This window comes from Ranitomeya imitator, chromosome 5, assembly GCF_032444005.1.
Source record: "Ranitomeya imitator isolate aRanImi1 chromosome 5, aRanImi1.pri, whole genome shotgun sequence".
Taxonomy (NCBI): domain Eukaryota; kingdom Metazoa; phylum Chordata; class Amphibia; order Anura; family Dendrobatidae; genus Ranitomeya; species Ranitomeya imitator.
This window is the reverse complement of record NC_091286.1, coordinates 564,809,271-564,831,633: the sequence shown is the minus strand read 5'-3', so window position 1 is coordinate 564,831,633 and position 22,363 is coordinate 564,809,271. Positions and strand designations below refer to the sequence as shown.

At 48.4% G+C, this 22,363-nt stretch overlaps 1 protein-coding gene across 1 annotated transcript in view; it reads left to right on the top strand.

Moving 5' to 3' along the window:
* PPP1R7 (protein phosphatase 1 regulatory subunit 7) overlaps positions 1-22,363 on the top strand; it is a 73,563-nt gene that overhangs the window by 23,077 nt on the left and 28,123 nt on the right. Inside the window, exons 4-5 of the mRNA XM_069727720.1 lie at positions 214-279; positions 557-687. Coding sequence (XP_069583821.1) covers positions 214-279; positions 557-687 — 197 coding nt within the window. The remainder of the gene's footprint in view (positions 1-213; positions 280-556; positions 688-22,363) is intronic.

Genomic DNA, 22,363 nt, shown 5'->3' with positions numbered 1-22,363 from the left:
TTTATGGTGACCTGTATTGTCAGTGCTGAGCTCATAGAGATCATCATTGCTCCAGTTCAGATCTTCAGTGTAAAGTGCGGGGATAGTGGTGTCTAGAATACACGGCATAAAGCCTGCACATGTCTCGTTCTTCCTTCACTGCCTGTTTTCTTATCCATCCACAATGCGAGGCTCCTCTGTTATATTTCACTTTATACTATAAATTTACTGCAGGAAGTTGACTTGAACCACATGCGAATTGGAGCCATTCAGGGATTTGAGGTGCTCAAGAAAGTTCAGGTAGGTGAATTTTACTACATTTCCAGCTTTTCGTCCTGCCTTGTGCATGCTGGTGATTCTTCCAGCCTTGTGCATGCTGGTGATGTCATTTGCCTGGCATCACTTTGCTTGCAGTATGAAACCTGTCTTGTATTATCATGTCATTTATACTGGATACTTCTGTCCATTGCCTCTTTACCCTTCTTTTCCCCTGAATTGCCTCCTTACCTGCCTGTCCCTTATGTCCATCACTATTTCTCCGCTAACTTACCCTCTCTCATTGAATCTGCCCCTGTAGACCCTGTGCCTGCGTCAAAATCTCATAAAGGTGATTGAGAACTTGGAGCAGTTGGTGACATTGAATGAATTGGACCTGTATGATAATCAGATTCGTATTATCCAGAACCTGGAGAACCTGAGTCAACTCCAGTGAGTCTCTTCAGACAGGGCGGCTCTTGTCCTTGTCATATGTTCATTTACAGACGATCCTCCTCCACTAGGAATGCATTGATGTCTCACTTATGTATGCACATTTGGCATGACGGCATGTGTTCAGGCACCTGAAAAAAGACGGTTGATTTTCTCCATCGCCACATTGGGAGACACAGGACCGTGGGTGTATGTAGTGTCCGTAGGAGGCACACTGCGTCTGTTTTTCTCCAGACGTTCTTATTTTTATTTTTAATTTTATTTTTAACTTTGCGCAAGAGGATGATGGGCCGACGGACCCTTTTAAGGGGGCCGATCTCCCCCAAAACATCAACAGGCGAGCACGGCGAGTTTACTCCCCGTACCCTCTCCTGCGACGTGGGATGTATGGCCGAGGACTAGCCCTGTGAAATCCTAGGGGAGCGACCCCTTAGGATACACAGAGGCCACCTTCAATGGGCACAGTCCGGCCGCCCTCCCTCTGCACCACCACTGAAGAACAGCGGTGCTGCATGGAGTTCTGCAGTCCCTCTCCACCTCCTCATCAAGAGGGCGGCGGATCGAGGGTTACTTCATCTCCCCACATACCTCGCCTGAAGAGGAGCATCAGCGGTGAGTCTGGCAGGGGTGGGGGGGAGGCTGCCGAGCGCACCGCGGGCTCGGCCGCGTCTTGCAGCCGGGCACCGCTAATTTAGTCCCCGGCTTCGGCCCCAGCTAGGCCGCGTCTACGTCCACAGCGCGCGTCACGCGCGAGGCCCCGCCCACCGGTTTAGACGCTACAGGGGGAAAGAGTACTTCTCTTCCACAGCAGAGATTCAGACAACCGTTCCGACAACAGCCGCAGGCTCGTTTTCAGCCCTGTCGTTGAAATTACGCATGGCATTCCTCAGCCAGTTCACCCGGTTCGGGACGCCGCGCTGGCAGAGACAAAAGCCCTCAGGCCTCGTACAGGCCCAACCATTCCTGGAGTGGCCGCACCACACAGTCTAGGTCCAGGGGATCCAGACCCATCCTGGACCTAAAGCACTTGAACAGATTTGTCAAAGTCCGTCATTTCAGGATAGAAGCCCTCTGTTCCGTCATTGCCTCAATGGAACAAGGCAAATTCTTAGCATCCATCGACATCCGGGATGCGTACCTCCACATCCCAATCTTCCCACCTCACCAAAGGTTTCTTAGCTTCACAGTCGGAGAGGAACATTTTCAGTTCACGGCCTTGCCCTTCGGCCTCGCCACCGCCTCCAGAGTTTTCACAAAGGTCATGGCGGCGGTCATGGCCATTCTGCATTCTCGGGGTCTAGTCTTGCTTCCCTACTTAGACGACTTACTGGTCAAAGGCCCATCTTTCCAAGCCTGCGAGGAGTGTGTCCGCATTTCCTTAGATACTCTTTCTCGGCGGGGCTGGTTGATCAATTTTAAAAAAAGTCATCGCCTGTTCCGGCTTAACGGATCTCCTTCCTGGGCATGACCCTGGACATCTCCCTAGGGTTGGTGCTACTTCATCGGGACAAGCTCCTGGCTCTTCAACAGTGGGTCTAGAAGCTTCTCCAGCCGTCTTCCTGTTCCATCCGTTTCAGCATGAGGATTCTCGGGAAGATGGTGGCCGCAATGGCGGCGATTCCATTTGCGCAACTAAACCTCCGTCCCCTCCAGCACGCTCTGCTGGACGCATGGGACGGGAGTCCATTTTCTCTCGACCGACTGTGTCCTCTCTCTCCTCGGGTCAAGCAGACACTCCAATGGTGGATGCTCCGAACCTGTCTTCTCCAAGGGAGGTCCTTCCTCCCAGTTCATTGGCTGGTAGTCACTACCGATGCCAGCCTCCTCAGCTGGGGAGCCGTCTTTCGCCATCACACTGCGCAGGGAACCTGGACTCCTCACGAGTCTCGTCTCCCAAACAATATCCTGGAGATACATGCAATTTGGCTGTCCCTAAAGCGGTTCCATCATCTCCTAGCAGGCCGCCGCATCCGTATCCAGTTTGACAATGCCACGGCTGTGGCTTATATAAATCATCAGGGGGGCACCCGCAGCAGACGAGCTGCAATGCGCGAGGTAGAGCACATCCTTCGCTGGGCCGAAAACAACCACTCGGTCATATCGGCCGTTCACATTCCAGGAGTGGAGAATTGGGCCGCGGACTTCCTCAGCTGGCAAGGTCTTGCCTCAGGAGAGTGGTCTCTCCATCAGGACATATTCCAAGAAGTCTGCCTTCGTTGGGGTACTCCGGACGTGGACTTGATGGCTTCCTGGTTCAATGCCAAGGTGCCTCAGTTTGTAGCATGGTCTCGGGACCCGAGAGCAATCGGGGCGGACGCGCTGGTCCTTCCTTGGAGTCAGTTTCGCCTTCCTTACCGGTTTCCCCCCTGCCCCTGCTTCCCAGAGTCATCAGGAAGATCAGGGCAGAGGGTGTCCCGGTGATTCTCATCGCCCCGGATTGGCCTCGCTGTGCGTGGTATGCAGAGCTGGTCCAACTCATCGCAGACATTCCTTGGCGCCTACCAGATCATCCGGATCTACTTTCTCAGGGCCCGATCTACCACCAGAACTCAGGGGCCCTGCGTTTGACGGCTTGGCCGTTGAAGCCTGAGTTCTGACTCAAGCAGGTTTTTCCCGTGAGGTAGTTTCCACTTTGATCAATGCCTGGAATCCGGTGTCATCGCGCATCTATCATCGGACCTGGAAAATCTTCTTTGAATGGTGCAGAAGCAGAGGTCGCCCTCTGTTGCTTTTCAACATCCCTACCATCCTGGATTTCCTCCAATCCGGTCTGGACTTGGGGCTTTCGCTGAGTTCCCTTAAAGGGCAGGTCTCGGCCTTGTCAGTCCTTTTTCAACAAAAAATTGCTTCCAAACCCCAGGTCAGAAGGTTCTTTCAGGGAGTCTCTCACGTGGTGCCCCCCTACAAAGCACCTCTAGATGCTTGGGACCTTAATCTGGTCCTAGGTGTCCTGCAGGAATCTCCCTTCGAGCCATTGCAGGACATCTCTCTACCTCTCCTTTCATGGAAGGTGGCTTTTCTCGTCGCTATTACCTCGATCAGACGAGTCTCGGAGTTGGCTGCCCTTTCCTGTTGGACGCCGTTCCTTACATTCCACCAAGACAAGGTGGTCCTCAGGCCGTCCCCTACCTTCCTCTCAAAGGTGGTGTCTTCCTACCACCTCAACGAGGATATCGTACTTCTGTCATTTTATCCTGCTCCAACGCACCGCATGGAGAAGTCTCTTCACTCCCTGGATCTTGTGAGAGCTCTCAGGAAGTATGTGTCTAGGACGGCACCTTTTCGACAGACGGAAGCTCTGTTCGTGCTCCCAGCGGGACACCGGAAGGGACTGGCCGCTTGTAAGTTGACAATTGCCAGATGGATTCGGTCGACTATTCAAGAGGCTTACCGTGTCAGTCAAGCCTATCCCTTCGGGCCTTAGGACACACTCCACTCGGTCGGTGGGTGCTTCCTGGGCCATTCGGAATCAAGCGTCTGCAGAGCAAGTTTGCAAAACTGCAACCTGGTCTAGCCTGCACACCTTCTCAAAGCATTACAATGTCTATACTCGGGCATCTTCAGATGCAAGCCTGGGTAGGCGTATTCTGCAGGCAGCGGTAGCGCACCTGTAGACAGCAGGTGCCATGAGTTTACACTGTTATGTTGTTGTTTCTCACCCAGGGACTGCTTTTGGACGTCCCACAGTCCTGTGATTTTTGTGTACTCACTGTAAAATCCTTTTCTCCAAGCCACTCATTGGGGGACACAGCACCCACCCCTGTTTTGGCTTGCTGCCTATAAGTATTTTAATCTCTGACATGTTGTTCCTACGGTTAAATTTTGTTAATCTCCTACTGCTTTGCTACCGAACTGGTATTATCCGGAGCCAGTGGGCGGTGTATACTGCAGAGGAGGAGCTAACCCTTTTTGTATTTACTTAGTATCAGCCTCCTAGTGGCAGCAGCATACACCCACGGTCCTGTGTCCCCCAATAAGTGGCTCGGAGAAAAGGATTTTACGGTGAGTACACAAAAATCCCTATTTCTCCTACGCCTCATTGGGGGGACACAAAACCATGGGTGTTATACTGCTGCCACTAGGAGGACACCAAGTTAACACACAAAGAATAGCTCCAAGTGAACCAGTTCTTGCTTAGTGTCTGTAGGAGGCACTTGGGTCTGCTTTCAGAACCCACCGTTTTTATTTTCATTTTTATTTTTATTCTATTTTTTCCCTTAATGGAGCGAATGGGGGCGACAGACCCTTTCTAGGTTCCGATCTCCCCCGAACCATCAACAGGCAAGTACATGGGGTGTTCCTCCCGTATCTTTTCCTGCAACGTTGGATGCCAGCCTTGAGCTCACCTTACAGGCGACGGTTCCTTCATGTTCTGATCTACCACCTCCATAGCAGGCGACCACATGGAGTAGCCCTCCATCTACCTCTCCTGGAGCCAGGTGCATTACCGGACATATTATGAATGGCGTCCGTGCAGCTCTCCTCTGCATCACCACTGAGATAGCGGATGGCGCATGGCGGCAGAAGCTCTCCACCCCCTCCCTGACTATGGCGATGGTGGATTGAGCACCGGCCCTCCGCATCTACCGTGAGTACACTGCGGGGGCCGAGGCGCTGGAGGGGTACTGGTCCCCTGGGTATGGAAGGTCCGCACTAGCAGGGCATAAAGCCCGGGTCCGTGTGTAGTCCGCAGCGCAGTTTTTTTATGAGGAGCGCGGCTCAGGATGGCACTCGGCACTACCTGCGGTACATCACTCCTCACAGCACTACCTGCGGTACATCACTCCTCACAGCACTACCTGCGGTACATCACTCCTCTCACCACTACCTGCGGTACATCACTTCTCTCAGCACTACCTGCGGTACATCACTCCTCTCACCACTACCTGCGGTACATCACTCTTCTCAGCACCATTAGCGGTCGTGACGCTGCAGTCCGCTACCGCAATTTTTTCAAATTTAGTCCCCAGCTTTTCCCCTTCATACAGGCCGGAGCTCTTGGCCACGCCCACCGGCAATCACCGCTGCCCATCTTTTCTAGCGCTTCTCGTTCCCTGAGAAGCCCTCTCACAGATCTCGGCGGCCATCTTGGTACACCTCAGCGCTGACCCTGCAGTGCTGCTCCAGTTCTCCTAATCTCTGGTTACCGATCTACGGCCTTCAGGACCATACATTGCGGACCTCCCCTGTGGACTCAAGACACAGGACCTGGGTAAACTGCAGATACATAACTTAACCCTTCCCCTGCTAGTAAGCGCTCTCCTCAAGGCTACTATGTCTCAATCAAGGTCTCACAAAAAGTCTTGGAAAACCCACACTGTATTTTTCGCTGCATGTACATCTTGTAAGGTCTCATTACCCCGAGGTCACAATACTGCATTGTGCACAGCTTGTGAACCGGTGACCATTCAGGAACCACCAGTGACTGATACCGAACCCAGTGAGCCTAGTCCCCCTGAGTGGGCTACCTCTCTTACCCGGTCTATGGCATACCTGGCAAAAGTGTTAGAATCGTTCCGAGACCCCTCCTCTAACCAGGGCACTCTTATGGACGATGCTTCCGAGCCTCAAAACCCCTCTCTCGCTTGTTCAGGAAAAGGACGCATGCATATCTCCAGACCATCACCGGGTTTCGAGTACTGAGAGCTCCATTTCTTGCTCCCCTTCCATTGGGGCTAGTAGAGAGCCTGTTTCAGGGGACGATTCTGACACGTCCCTAGATCAGGAATTTCATCACGATCAGGAGACTCTCGACTCTTGAGTCAGTGAATAACGCTTTGAAACTTGAGGAGGAACCTTTATCTAAAACGGATCACGCCGTGTCCTTTAAGAGGACCAAGTGAGCTCACAGTGTTCGCCTCTCATCCCGAATTTAAGGAAATCATTGAATCTCATAGGATCCGTCCTGATAAACGATTCACCGGGCAGAGGCCCATGGAATCAAAATATCACTTTGCTCAGGATCTAAGAAAAGATTGGTCGCAATCTCCCCCTGTAGATCCTCCGATATCACGCCTTGCTACTAAATCTATTTTATCCTTTTCGGAGGGCGCCTCTATCAAAAACCCAACCGATCGTCAGATCGACAATATGGCGCGTTCAGCCTTTGAAGCCTCAGCAGCCGCACTCTTCCTATCCTTTGCTGCTACGTGGGTGGCTAAGGCTATGACCCACTGGGCTGAGGTCTTGTCTGCAGCGGTGCTGTATACCGCCCCTCCCCCTGCGCCCCCACACCCTTGGAGATAGCAGACCTCGCTGCTCAAATAGCCAGAGCTGGAGATTTTGTAGTTACCGCTGGTTGCTGCTAACTGTTCTTCGCAAGCAGCAAACGCCATCACCATCCGAAGGTCCTTATGGCTCAGGGACTGGCGTGCGGATTCAGCTTCCAAAAAGTTATTGACTTCTCTTCCATATCAGAGCGGTCGCCTTTTTGGCGAACAGCTCGACCAATTAATTTCTGACGCCACTGGAGAGAAGAGTAAATTTCTTCCACAACAGAGACCCTTTCTTACCTTTCGGAACAAGCAGCAGCAGGCTCGGTCCCGATTTTTTTCGCTTGAACTTAAATTGGTCCTCTACTTCCACATCTTCCAGACCTGGCCGGGCACAACGTAGGAAAAGAGGTCCTCAGACCTCTTACAAACCTTCCCCCTCTTGGAGAGGCAGGCCTAGGCAGTCAGGGTCCAGAGGGTCAAGACCAGCCAGGTCTCCCACACAATGACTCCCTGCGGTATCTGGAGGAGACCCTCAAAGTAGGCGGCCGCCTGCTTTCCTTCAGCGACGCGTGGCTCTCGGTCGTTCATGAAGAATGGGTCCGCGACCTAGTGTTCTCCGGATATAAGATAGAATTTTCCTCTCTTCCACCAAATCGCTTTTTCCTGTCTTCTCCTCCCAGGGCAAAGGCATCACAGTTCCAGGCCATAAGCTCTCTAAAAGAAGATAGGGTTATTATCCCGGTTCCTCAAAGCGAAAGGTTTCAAGGTTTTTATTCAAACCTGTTCATTGTTCCAAAGGAGGACGGTACAGTATGGCCCATACTGGACCTAAAACTGCTGAACAAGTTTGTCAGGGTGCAACGGTTCCGGATGGAAACGCTTCTTTCTGTCATCGCCTCCATGGAGAAAGGCGAGTTCCTGGCGTCCATGGACATCCAGGATGCGTACCTTCACATTCCTATCGTACCTTCTCACCAAAGGTTTCTTCGCTTCGCAGTCCAGAAAGATCACTTTCAATTTGCTACTCTGCCCTTCGGCCTCGCCACCGATCCCAGGGTATTCACCAAGGTCATGGCGGCCGCCGTGGCCATCCTCCATTCCCGAGGCGTGGTGGTGTTTACAACATGATCTCCTGGCTGTGTGGGACAGGAACCCGTCCTCTCTCGATCGTCGTTTACTCCTTCCCCAGCGAAAAAGACAGTATCTCAGGTGGTGGACTTTGAAGTCCTCCCTGAATCAAGGGAAGTCTTTTCTCAAAAATCAAAAAGAAGTATACTGCCTGATGATCCAAATTAGTACTTAACAAAGAAAAACAAAAAACTAATATATCCAAATAACTTTATTTATAACACTTTTAGGATTAAAAATTAACACAACACCCAAACCCAATTAGCGGGAGTGGGTAATAAAAGCCTGGCCCGAATATATCAAGGGCAAAGGGTGGGAGTAAGTGGACTGAAATACAATACTATGTGTCCCTATACTGCTCCCTGCCTATCTGCGGAGGTTGGCACCCTCTTGGACGCAATATGGCGCCCCCGCTCCCGTCGACTGTCCCTTAAAACCCTATGGGTCCCTATACCTAGGTGGGAATGCTGTACCTCTACCAATATAACCAAATAACCCACAACCTAGGGCCCAAATAATAATACTAGTCTATACCAAACCGACGCCAGGTGGTAATTCACCAAAAACACCATACAACACCCGGTCTGACCGTACACAAGCCCTATACACTTATACACCGCCTACTATTAAAGGCTAGGACACCCTATAGAGTCCCTAACCAGACAACCCTACCTACCAGCGGAGGTTGGCACCCTCTTGAACGCAAATGGCGCCCCCGCTCCTCGGCGGCTGCCCCTAGCTTCCCCTCACACAATCCCTCAAAAACTAGGGATACCGTCTCTGGGTGGTGCCTAAGGGGCTACACTAGTGACTTATAGTGACGGTGCCCTGTAACTCGGTCAGACCCCAGAAAACTATATAAATAGATAACTTGAAAAGTACCCGGACCAGCAAAGAGCAAAATATACCTAGATATTAGAACATACAAATTAGAATTATACCACAGGTAATCAGGTATTAATGTATATTGGAAGATACAAGTTGAAATTATATCATAGATAATAAAACACTCATATAAACCTCTGAGCTGGTCAGTGATACACAAATGGTGAAATACCAAAAACAATTAAAAAACCTGATACACTTATCTGTGTTCAGGTCTTGCCTCTACGCGTTTCCCCCCCATGATGTGGTTCCTCAGGAGGCATATGGGAAAATGGAGTTCCGTGTGCTTGAATCACATCGGAGATGTATGCTGTGCCTGGTTGCAGGAGCAGGGAATACACTGGCAGAACCACCTTTAAATAGACCCCACCTTAGAGATACAAAACCAGGGGGCTAAATCCTCCCCATGTGTGACGCTACACCTGTGTCCCAGATACGGGGTTACTTACAGGATTACACGCGCGCTGTTTACACATTCCAGGTGCCATTATTCATGTTTCTCAGCGTCTTCTAACCTCTGCGCATGCGCCGGTATCTAGCACTAGAGGTCCGGCTTCCTGATCACTAATGCGCATATGTTCGGGCGCCATCTTGTTGTAGACAACCCAATGCTATTACACAGGCGCCATGGCGCCGGCCTGGAGCCACGCCCATTGTAACCTCTGCGCATGCGCCGGTATCTAACACTAGAGGTCCGGCTTCCTGATCACTAATGCGCATATGTTCGGGCGCCATCTTATTGTAGACAACCAAATGCTATTGCGCAGGCGCCATGGCGCCGGCAGGGAGCCACGCCCATTGTGGATCTCACTGAGGTCCCATCTGCCATGCTCCGCCTTATTCTTAATGCGGTCAATATGATGATAATAAATTGGTAATTATACTGTCCTGTTTTAAATGTACAAATGACGCTTAAAAAAACCCAAAGGGTCTATATACTAATTTCACAGCCGCATATGTATCCTTATTATAATACTAAAAACTCTGCTCGGCCCCATTAGATATATATATATATCGGCACCCAATCCCCTAGTTAGACACAAAGCGTAAGTCGCTTAAAGCAATCATACACGCAATTTATAGTAGGTTAATGGGGTCATGCCCCTATCTATATCTAACATATCTTTATGGTGGGCACATATGTACCGCAGCTTAAGCCGTTGTAAGAGTTATATAGTTTCACCAAGAGATAAGGACATTAAAAACAGTGCCCTATACATAAGGGACCGAGCTGTGAATTATGCCAAATGTGGTATAGGCCAACGAAACCCCCGCACCCACAACCATCTTATCCTAAATCCATTATATATTGATAATATAGAGTATGCACACGATGTATCAAACTGGTGTACCCTTATCTTTTTGCTGCAAACCATCTATTAAGTCTGCAGCGCTGTCTCATTCATATCAGGGGAAAAGGGGAGCAAAAACAGAGCCGACGAAAACAGTTCACACAAAGCAACTATAAGTTAGCCGCTCATTAAGTCCTCTTGGGACCACTGACTCCATCCTAAATATCCACTGGGTCTCTTTTTGTAGAATAACCCTATCCCAGTCACCTCTCCTGCCATTTTGTTTTATCACCTCCAGAACACAGAAAGAGAGAGCCCTATTGTCACCTTGGTGTACCTCCCAGATGTGACGTGCTACGGGAGTATCTCTACCATTCTTAATATCTCCCAGGTGCTCACCAATCCTCCTTCTCAACTCTCTTTTGGTCTTCCCTATATAATTTTTTGGACATGTACACGTAGCCATATAAACCACGCCAGTGGTTTTACAGTTGGCAAAGTCCCTGCAAAAGAAGTGTTTCCCATTGTGTGCACTGGTAAAGCTCTTACATGTTGTTACATAGTCACAAAATGTACAGTTTCCGCACCTAAATGTGCCATTAATACGTCTGTCAAGCCAGGTTCCTTCCTGTTTCGGTCTTTTATAATGGCTGTGTACAAGTCGATCTTTCAAAGACCGTCCTCTACGGAAGGTGATCTGGGGTCTATTTGGGATGATGTCCACCAGAGTCTCATCTGACTGTAGAATACCCCAATGTTTTTTGAGGATACTGAAAACCCGATTAGTTTGATTGTCATAGGTTCCAATAATTCTCGGGATATTTTCAGCCTCTGGTTTCCTGTTGGTCTGTAGGAGAGTGCATCTCTCTCTACCCACAGCATTTCTAAATGCCGGATCCAAGACATCATCCGGGTATCCCCGATCTCGGAACCTCTCTCTCAAATCATATGCTTGTGCCCTAAAGGTGGCAGGACTGGATCAGTTCCTCCTTGCCCTCAGGTATTGGCCCCGAGGAATACCCCTCTTCAAGGGAGCCGGATGGTGACTCTCCCACCGAAGAAGGGCATTGGTGGCTGTTGGTTTACGAAATAATCTTGTATCCAGCATGCCCTTCGCATTGATGGTAATTTTTACATCTAAAAATGCTAGTTCACGTCTATCACTCTCTGACGTGAATAGTAAACCAAATGTATTGTCATTCAGCCCTTGTGCAAAGCTTTTAAACTCCGTTTCTGTACCACTCCATATGACCAGGACATCATCTATAAATCGGTACCAAGCCGATATTTTGTTGGTCCACAATTCCTCTACTCCAGAGAACACTACGGTTTCCTCCCACCAGCCCAGGAGGAGATTTGCATACGAGGGTGCACAAGAACAACCCATCGCGGTCCCCCTGAGCTGGTGGAAGTACTTACCGTCAAAAAGAAAATAGTTGTGGGTTAACACAAACTCCATCAACTCTACAACAAACTTGTTGTGGTTCTCAAAGAAAACGGCTCTCATCCTTAGATAATATTCCAATGCCTTAAGGCCCATGTTGTGGGGAATGCTGCTATATAAAGCTTCAACATCGATTGAACCTAAGATGGTCCCCTGCTCCACCACAACGCCGTCTATCTTTTGGAGTAGGTCCGATGTGTCCCGGACATATGAGGGTAGTGATGTTACAAACGGACGTAAGATGTTATCAATATAAATGCCGACATTCTGACTCAATGAACCAACCCCCGAAACTATAGGGCGTCCTTTCAGGGGAGAGAGACCTTTGTGGACTTTAGGGAGGGCATAAAAAGTTGGAATCATCGGGGTGCGAGGAGCCAAGAACTTAAACTCATTATAAGAAATTAATTTGTCCTGTAGACCACTGTCCAAAATAATCATCAAAGCCCTAGTAAATCTTTCTGTAGGGTCACTTTCAAGTATACCATATGTCCCTCTGTCATTCAGAATGGATTTACACATTCCTACATACCTCTGATGGTCGAGGACGACCAAATTGCCACCTTTATCAGATGATTTAATAATAATTTGGCCATTTTTTTCCAATTTTTCTAAGGCCTCCCATTCTTCACAGCTCAGATTCGGTGCCGTATCTCCATTCAACCGGCCTATTTTTTAAAAATCATCCTCGACCACTTTTAGGAAAATATCAATACTGGTGTAATCACCCGGGGGAGGCATTCTATTGCTCTTTAATTTCAAGTCCGTTTGTGGACCCAATCCTCTCTCCCTCTCATTATCCTCCAAGAGGTCTGTCAGGACATTCAACCCTTCCAAATCCTCCTCGGATATACCAAGTTCTAGACATTGTTGTTTATGTAAAGAAAAATTTTTTTTCCATTTTAATTTACGACAGTAGAGATTTAAATCCTTGACCCATGAAAATGTGTTATACCAGGTTGTGGGAACGAATGTCAGTTCCCACAACCTGGTATAACACATTTTCATGGGTCAAGGATTTAAATCTCTACTGTGCCAGCTCAGGGGGACCGCGATGGGTTGTTCTTGTGCACCCTCGTATGCAAATCTCCTCCTGGGCTGGTGGGAGGAAACCGTAGTGTTCTCTGGAGTAGAGGAATGGTGGACCAACAAAATATCGGCTTGGTACCGATTTATAGATGATGTCCTGGTCATATGGAGTGGTACAGAAACGGAGTTTAAAAGCTTTGCACAAGGGCTGAATGACAATACATTTGGTTTACTATTCACGTCAGAGAGTGATAGACGTGAACTAGCATTTTTAGATGTAAAAATTACCATCAATGCGAAGGGCATGCTGGATACAAGATTATTTCGTAAACCAACAGCCACCAATGCCCTTCTTCGGTGGGAGAGTCACCATCCGGCTCCCTTGAAGAGGGGTATTCCTCGGGGCCAATACCTGAGGGCAAGGAGGAACTGATCCAGTCCTGCCACCTTTAGGGCACAAGCATATGATTTGAGAGAGAGGTTCCGAGATCGGGGATACCCGGATGATGTCTTGGATCCGGCATTTAGAAATGCTGTGGGTAGAGAGAGATGCACTCTCCTACAGACCAACAGGAAACCAGAGGCTGAAAATATCCCGAGAATTATTGGAACCTATGACAATCAAACTAATCGGGTTTTCAGTATCCTCAAAAAACATTGGGGTATTCTACAGTCAGATGAGACTCTGGTGGACATCATCCCAAATAGACCCCAGATCACCTTCCGTAGAGGACGGTCTTTGAAAGATCGACTTGTACACAGCCATTATAAAAGACCGAAACAGGAAGGAACCTGGCTTGACAGACGTATTAATGGCACATTTAGGTGCGGAAACTGTACATTTTGTGACTATGTAACAACATGTAAGAGCTTTACCAGTGCACACAATGGGAAACACTTCTTTTGCAGGGACTTTGCCAACTGTAAAACCACTGGCGTGGTTTATATGGCTACGTGTACATGTCCAAAAAATTATATAGGGAAGACCAAAAGAGAGTTGAGAAGGAGGATTGGTGAGCACCTGGGAGATATTAAGAATGGTAGAGATACTCCCGTAGCACGTCACATCTGGGAGGTACACCAAGGTGACAATAGGGCTCTCTCTTTCTGTGTTCTGGAGGTGATAAAACAAAATGGCAGGAGAGGTGACTGGGATAGGGTTATTCTACAAAAAGAGACCCAGTGGATATTTAGGATGGAGTCAGTGGTCCCAAGAGGACTTAATGAGCGGCTAACTTATAGTTGCTTTGTGTGAACTGTTTTCGTCGGCTCTGTTTTTGCTCCCCTTTTCCCCTGATATGAATGAGACAGCGCTGCAGACTTAATAGATGGTTTGCAGCAAAAAGATAAGGGTACACCAGTTTAATACATCGTGTGCATACTCTATATTATCAATATATAATGGATTTAGGATAAGATGGTTGTGGGTGCGGGGGTTTCGTTGGCCTATACCACATTTGGCATAATTCACAGCTCGGTCCCTTATGTATAGGGCACTGTTTTTAATGTCCTTATCTCTTGGTGAAACTATATAACTCTTACAACGTCTTAAGCTGCGGTACATATGTGCCCACCATAAAGATATGTTAGATATAGATAGGGGCATGACCCCATTAACCTACTATAAATTGCGTGTATGATTGCTTTAAGCGACTTACGCTTTGTGTCTAACTAGGGGATTGGGTGCCGATATATATATATATCTAATGGGGCCGAGCAGAGTTTTTAGTATTATAATAAGGATACATATGCGGCTGTGAAATTAGTATATAGACCCTTTGGGTTTTTTTTAAGCGTCATCTGTACATTTAAAACAGGACAGTATAATTACCAATTTATTATCATCATATTGACCGCATTAAGAATAAGGCGGAGCATGGCAGATGGGACGTCAGTGAGATCCACAATGGGCGTGGCTCCCTGCCGGCGCCATGGCGCCTGCGCAATAGCATTTTGTTGTCTACAATAAGATGGCGCCCGAACATATGCGCATTAGTGATCAGGAAGCCGGACCTCTAGTGTTAGATACCGGCGCATGCGCAGAGGTTACAATGGGCGTGGCTCCCGGCCGGCGCCATGGCGCCTGTGTAATAGCATTGGGTTGTCTACAACAAGATGGCGCCCGAACATATGCGCATTAGTGATCAGGAAGCCGGACCTCTAGTGCTAGATACCGGCGCATGCGCAGAGGTTAGAAGACGCTGAGAAACATGAATAATGGCACCTGGAATGTGTAAACAGCGCGCGTGTAATCCTGTAAGTAACCCCGTATCTGGGACACAGGTGTAGCGTCACACATGGGGAGGATTTAGCCCCCTGGTTTTTTATCTCTAAGGTGGGGTCTATTTAAAGGTGGTTCTGCCAGTGTATTCCCTGCTCCGGCAACCAGGCACAGCATACATCTCCGATGTGATTCAAGCACACGGAACTCCATTTTCCCATATGCCTCCTGAGGAACCACATCATGGGGGGGAAACGCGTAGAGGCAAGACCTGAACACAGATAAGTGTATCAGGTTTTTTAATTGTTTTTGGTATTTCACCATTTGTGTATCACTGACCAGCTCAGAGGTTTATATGAGTGTTTTATTATCAATGATATAATTTCAACTTGTATCTTCCAATATACATTAATACCTGATTACCTGTGGTATAATTCTAATTTGTATGTTCTAATATCTAGGTATATTTTGCTCTTTGCTGGTCCGGGTACTTTTCAAGTTATCTATTTATATAGTTTTCTGGGGTCTGACCGAGTTACAGGGCACCGTCACTATAAGTCACTAGTGTAACCCCTTAGGCACCACCCAGAGACGGTATCCCTAGTTTTTGAGGGATTGTGTGAGGGGAAGCTAGGGGCAGCCGCCGAGGAGCGGGGGCGCCATTTGCGTTCAAGAGGGTGCCAACCTCCGCTGGTAGGTAGGGTTGTCTGGTTAAGGACTCTATAGGGTGTCCTAGCCTTTAATAGTAGGCGGTGTATAAGTGTATAGGGCTTGTGTACGGTCAGACCGGGTGTTGTATGGTGTTTTTGGTGAATTGCCACCTGGCGTCGGTTTGGTATAGACTAGTATTATTATTTGGGCCCTAGGTTGTGGGTTATTTGGTTATATTGGTAGAGGTACAGCATTCCCACCTAGGTATAGGGACCCATAGGGTTTTAAGGGACAGTCGACGGGAGCGGGGGCGCCATATTGCGTCCAAGAGGGTGCCAACCTCCGCAGATAGGCAGGGAGCAGTATAGGGACACATAGTATTGTATTTCAGTCCACTTACTCCCACCCTTTGCCCTTGATATATTCGGGCCAGGCTTTTATTACCCACTCCCGCTAATTGGGTTTGGGTGTTGTGTTAGTTTTTAATCCTAAAAGTGTTATAAATAAAGTTATTTGGATATATTAGTTTTTTGTTTTTCTTTGAAGTCTTTTCTCCCAGTACACTGGCTACTTGTGACAACAGATGCCAGTCTTCTGGGCTGGGGAGCGGTGTTCCACCATCACACTGCTCAGGGCTGCTGGTCTCTTCAGGAAGCACGCCTGTCCATATAACATCCTGGAAATACGGGCAATCAGGTTGGCTCTTCTCCAATTCCATCCCTTCCTGGTGGGTCGTCCCATCAGGATTCAGTCTGACAATGCCACGGCAGTGGCATACATCAACCGTCAGGGGGGAACACGCAGCAAGGCAGCCATGAGCGAAGTAGGCCACATCCTCCGCTGGGCCGAGGAAAACCGCTCAATGATCTCAGCGGTTCACATCCCGGGAGTGGAAAATTGGGAAGCAGACTTCCTCAGCCGTCAAGGTCTCTACTCCGGAGAGTGGTCTCTCCATCCGGAGATCTTCCACCAGATCTGCTGTCGTTGGGACACCCCGGACGTGGATCTGATGGCCTCTTAGCTAAATTCCAAGGTTCCCAACTTCATAGCTCGGTCCCACGATCCGGCAGCCATCGGGGTAGATGCACTCGATCACTTGTGGCATTGGTTCCAGCTTCCGTACATATTTCCCCCGCTTCCTTTACTGCCGAGAGTCATCAAGAAGATCAGAGCGGAGGGGATACCAGTAATCTTGATTGCGCCAGATTGGCCGCGCAGGGCCTGGTACGCCGAAATAGTTCAAACTAGTCACCGATGTCCCCTGGTGATTACTGAATTGCGAAGACCTGTTGTCCCAGGGCCCCATTTATCACCAGATCTCCGAGGCCCTGTGTTTGACGGCATGACCGTTGAGTCCTGGGTGCTAACACACTCAGGCTTCTCTCAGAAGGTCATTTCTACCATGATCAGTGCTAGAAAGCCTACCTCTATGCGTATATATCATCGCATTTGGAAGACCTTCACATGGTGCAAGGACTGAGGACGCTCTCCTTTTGAATCTTCCACTCCTTTCATCCTCAAATTCCTTCAGTCGGGTTTGGACTTAGGTCTCGCCCTTAGTTCTCTCAAAGGACAGCCTTGTCAGTCCTGTTCCAACATAGAATTGCCAATAGAATACAGGTGAAGACGTTCATTCAGGGAGTCTCCCATGTGGTGCCGCCCTATAAGATGCCGTTGGAACCATGGGACTTTAATTTGGTCCTCGGAGTCTTGCATGAGGCCCCTTTTGAACTTCTGAAGGACGTTTCCCTGTCTTTTCTGTCATGGAAAGTTACCTTCATGATTGCGGTCAAGTCCATCTGACGAGTCTCAGAGCTGGCGGCTTTGTCCTGTCAAGTTCCTTTCCTCATTTTTCATCAGGATAAGGTGGTTTTCTACTGAAAGTTGTCTCATCTTTCCACCTCAATGAGGAAATAGTCTTGCCTTCACTTTGCCCGGCACCAGTACATCGCATCGATAAGGCTCTTCACACACTGGAATTGGTGAGAGCTCTTAGGAGATACGTCTCAAGGACTGCGTCTTTCCGCAGGTCAGATGCTCTGTTTGTGCTCCCGGACGGGCCAAGGAAAGGTCTAGCCGCTTCCAAAGCTACGATAGCCAAGTGGATTCCTTCGGCTATCCAGGAGTCCTACCGAGTCAGGGGTCACTCCGTCCCAGAAGGGATTAAGGCTCATTCTACTTGGTCAGTGGGTGCGTCTTTGGCCATCCGGCACCAGACGACGGCAGCACAAGTCTGCAGAGCTGCGACTTGGTCCAGCCTGCATACGTTTATGAACTATTACCATGTCCATTCTCAGGCCTCGGCAGATGCGTCCATCGGCAGACGAATTTTGCAGGTGGCAATGCCGCATCTGTAACTTGTGGGTACAAGGAGAAATTGCAGTGGATTGTTTCCCACTCAGGGACTGCTTTAGGATGTCCCTTGGTCCTGTCCCCCCCAATGAGGAGTAGGAGAAATAGGGATTTTTGTGTACTCACCGTAAAATCCTTTTCTCTGAGCCAATCATTGGAGGGCACAGCACCCACCCTGTTAGCCTATTGGCTTTAGTTTTTTCTGTGTTGACTTGGTTTTGACATAGTTCATTCTTGTTAAATGTTAAGCTCCTACTGCTTTGTTACCGAACTGGTTCACTTAGAGCCAGCAGGAGGGTGTATACTGCAGGGGAGGAGCTATTCTTTGTGTTAACTTAGTGTCCTCCTAGTGGCAGCATCATAACACCCATGGTCCTGTGTCCCCCAATGATTGGCTCGGAGAAAAGGATTTTACGGTGAGTACACAAAAATCCCTATTTTAGGATCACTGCAGCATCTCCAGTTGCAATCAAAAATATACAGACTTTCTGCTGTTAGCAATAAACCTATGAAACAAGCATTTTTTTTTTTAATTCTTATTATTAAATTTTAAAAAATGAACAAGGCAGATAAACAATATTATTAGACTGATAACCTAGCAGTCACAAAACCCAAGAACCCTAACCCTCCCCAATCCCTCCCCAATTCGTCTTCTCAAAACTAGCAATTTATATAGCTGAGCTACTGAATTAAGTCCCGTATATACTCGAGTATAAGCCTACCCGAATATAAGCAGAGACCCCTAATTTTGCCACAAAAACGGGGAAAACTTATTCAGTCGAGTATAAGCCTAGTGTCGGAAATGCAGCAGCTATTGGTAAATTTTAAAAATAAAAATGGATACCAATAAAAGTAAAATTAATTGAGACATCAGTAGGTTAAGGCTATGTTCACATTTTGCGGATTCCACTGCGGATTTTTCCGCAGCAGAATTCCAAAATCTGCAGTGAAAACCCGTCGCGGTTTTTACTGCGGATTTATCACGGTTCTTACTGCGGTTTCTTCTGCGGATTTTCATCTGCAGTTTCCTATTGGAGCAGGTGAAAATCCGCAGAAAAGTAGTGACATGCTGCGGAATGTAATACGCAGCGTTTCCGCACGGATTTTTCTGCAGCATGTGCACAGCGTTTTTTTGTTTCCCATAGGTTTACATTGTACTGTAAACTCATGGGAAACTGCTGCGGATCCGCAGCGGTCAAATCCGCTGCGGATCCGCAGCAAAATCCGCAAAGTGTGAACGTAGCCTCAGGGTATGTGCACATGTTGTGGATTTCCTGCGTTTTTTTACCATGCAGAAATGCTGCAGATCCGCAAGTGATTTACAGTACAATGTAAATCAATGAAAAAAAAAAATGCTGTGCTAATAGTGCGGAAAATTCCGTGTGGAAACGCCGCGGATTAAAAGAAGTAGCATGTCACTTCTTTTTTGCAGATCTGCAGCATTTTTGTACCCATTCCATTATAGAAATCCGCAGGGGTAAAAAACGCAAGAAATCTGCACAAAAAACATGACATCCACACCTGCGTTTTCTGCCAAGAGATGCAGAATCCGCACAAAAAATTCCTTAGGCTAATCCACAATGTGGGCACATATCCTAAGTGTTTTTGGAAATCCATATTGAATCAAGAGCCCCATATAATTTCCAGTACAGTTCATGATGAGCCCCATAAGATTCTCCATACAAAATTCGCCCCATGTAATGCTCCATAAAGTTCATGAAGGGCCCCATAAGATGTTCTATATTAAAATATGCCCCATTAATGCTGCATAAAAGATTTATGATGGCCCCATTAGATGCTCCATAGAATATTATACCCCATATAATGCTGAACAAAGGTTGATGGCCCCATAAGATGCTCTATAGATTATGCCCCATATGCTGCTGCACAAAGGTTGATGGCCCCATAAGATACTCCATAGTTTATGCCCCATATGCTGCACAAAGGTTGATGGCCCCATAAGATGCTCCATAGATTATGCCCCATCCAATCCTGCACAGAAGTTGATTGCCCCATAAGATGCTCCATAGAGTATTATGCCCCGGGCGTGGCCTGAACGTTCATGTGAGCGGACGCGTGACAGAGCGCTCCCGCTGCCAAAGTTAATATTATCCTTATAAGCCGCAGCTGAGCGGCGATTCACAGCGCTTACCGGCTGCAGGAAAGTCCCGGGAGTGCGGCGGTGTATAGCGGCGGCCCCGAGGTCAATGAGTATGACCAGGAGGAGACAAAGAGACGCCGGAGCCGGCGAGGCAGGGACCGGCCAAGATGGCGCCGACGCCAGGGAGAAGGCGGAGAAGGACAACGCGGCATGCCAGAAGAGAATGGCGGCGGCGGCAAAGCTCCAGCAGTTTGCTAGAGTGGAAGCCGCAGGGAACACAGGAAAAGCAGAGGAGGACGCCGGAGCTGACACAGACACAGAAGGAGAGGAGGAAAGCCCAGCAGAGGAGCAGGAGGTACAACAGGGGAGCAGGGATGGTGACATGGCGGTGGTAGTAGGGGGACCTGAAGATAAGGAGTCAGGAGCAGAGCCCACCCTTAGAGATGTCTTTGCACTGGTATCATCCTGCAAACAATCCCTGACCCAGCAGATACAGGAGGTTAAAGGGGATACAGCCCAGATAAATGCAGCCCTGCAGAAGATTGACAAACGTGTGGGGGCTGTGGAGGAAAGAGTGAGCACGGCAGAAGACCATATAGTGCAGCTGCAGAAAGCGGAGAGGAAGTTTGCTCAAACAATATCGGAGCTAGCTGCAAAAAATGAGGATCTGGAGAATAGGTCCAGAAGAAATAACATTCGCATAGTGGGTGTCCCTGAAAAAACTGAGGGGAGGAATCCCACGGAGTATATTGAAAGCTGGCTCCTTGAGACTTTTGGTGATGCAGCACTGACAAAAGTATTTGCGGTAGAGAGAGCCCACAGGGTCCCACCGAAACCACCTGTCCCTGGAGCGAATCCCCGTACCATGCTTGCCAAAATCCTAAACTACAGAGACATTATCCTGAGGAAGGCTAGAGACATGACGGATCTGACAATTGGAGGTCAAAGAGTTGCTATTTACCCTGACTATTCCGCCCTGGTACAGAAACAATGGATGATGTTCACGGGTATCAAGAGACGGCTGAGAGAACTGGGAGTGCAATACTCCATGATGTTTCCGGCACGACTGAGAGTGGTAGCGATGGATAAGATTCACTTTTTCCAGACGCCGGAGGACGCTACCCAGTGGATAGATCTTAACGCTAAAAAACTTAAAGGGAAAGGAGATTGAAAATGTGGGGCGGGTTGGTCGGGAGGTATCTTAATTCTTTCAAAAAGGGGAAAAAAAGAGATTGACTGACAGTACACTGGTAATTGAAATGTGAAGGTTGAAGGGTGGAGTTGGGTATTACTCAGGGAACGCACTGGGAGAGCTGGTGCGGCGGTGAAATATGAGGGAGGAAGGGTGTGCAGCGTACTAAAAAGTTTATTTAGTTTCTTGCAGTTGTAATATAATACAGGTTTAATTATACTGTTCTTCTAAGAATTGCGCCGAATTCTGTTATAAACGGTAGCGGGAGGCGGAAAGAGAAGGTTTAGCAAGAGTGTTTGCAACGGGTGATGGTGCCCCACTCTTGATAAGAGGCAGAATGTATAATATTGGGGGGTGTGGGGGAGGGGGGGGGGGAGGGGTGAGGGTGGGGAGGGAAGTTAGACAGCTCAGAACCGGGAGTATTGACATAACTAAGGATGATGAGTCACATAATAGGGGACCGCTTTAAGATATTGAGCTGGAATGTGAGAGGCCTGGCGGATAAGTCTAGGAGAGCTGCGAGCTTGCAGTATGCGAAGGATCAACGGGCTTCTATGATATGCTTGCTAGAGACGCACTTGATACAGGAGAAAGTGGACGTACTAAATAGACGTTGGATACAGAAAGGGTATCACTCTACCTTCTCGACGTACTCAAGAGGGGTGTCAGTATTGGTGCCGGTGGGAGTGCAGTATGAAGAGGTGAAAGTATGCGTGGATGCTGAGGGTCAGTATGTGGTGATACAATGTATATTGTATGGAGTGAGATTGTGTGTTGCGGCAATGTATATTCCACCTCCATATTCAAGTAAGAAGATCAGGGAGGTATTGGAGAGGGTGGAACGATGGGAACCACTGCCACTCTTAATTATTGGGGATTTGAACAATATATGCGATGACTTTTGGGATAAAAATAAGAACGCCCAGAATAGGTCGGAGGGGCACACTACAACATTTGGAACCTATGTGCGTGAATTAGGCATGATTGATCTATGGAGAGTCAGACATGTTGGGGAGAGAGGATACTCGTGCTATTCGCCGGCTCATGCTACGCTATCCAGAATTGATATGGCACTGGGTAACCGCCTGTTGGACACAATGGTGGGGGAGGTGCGTTATCTGCCGAGGGCCCTTTCGGATCATAGTCCAATTGAGGTGGAGGTTAGG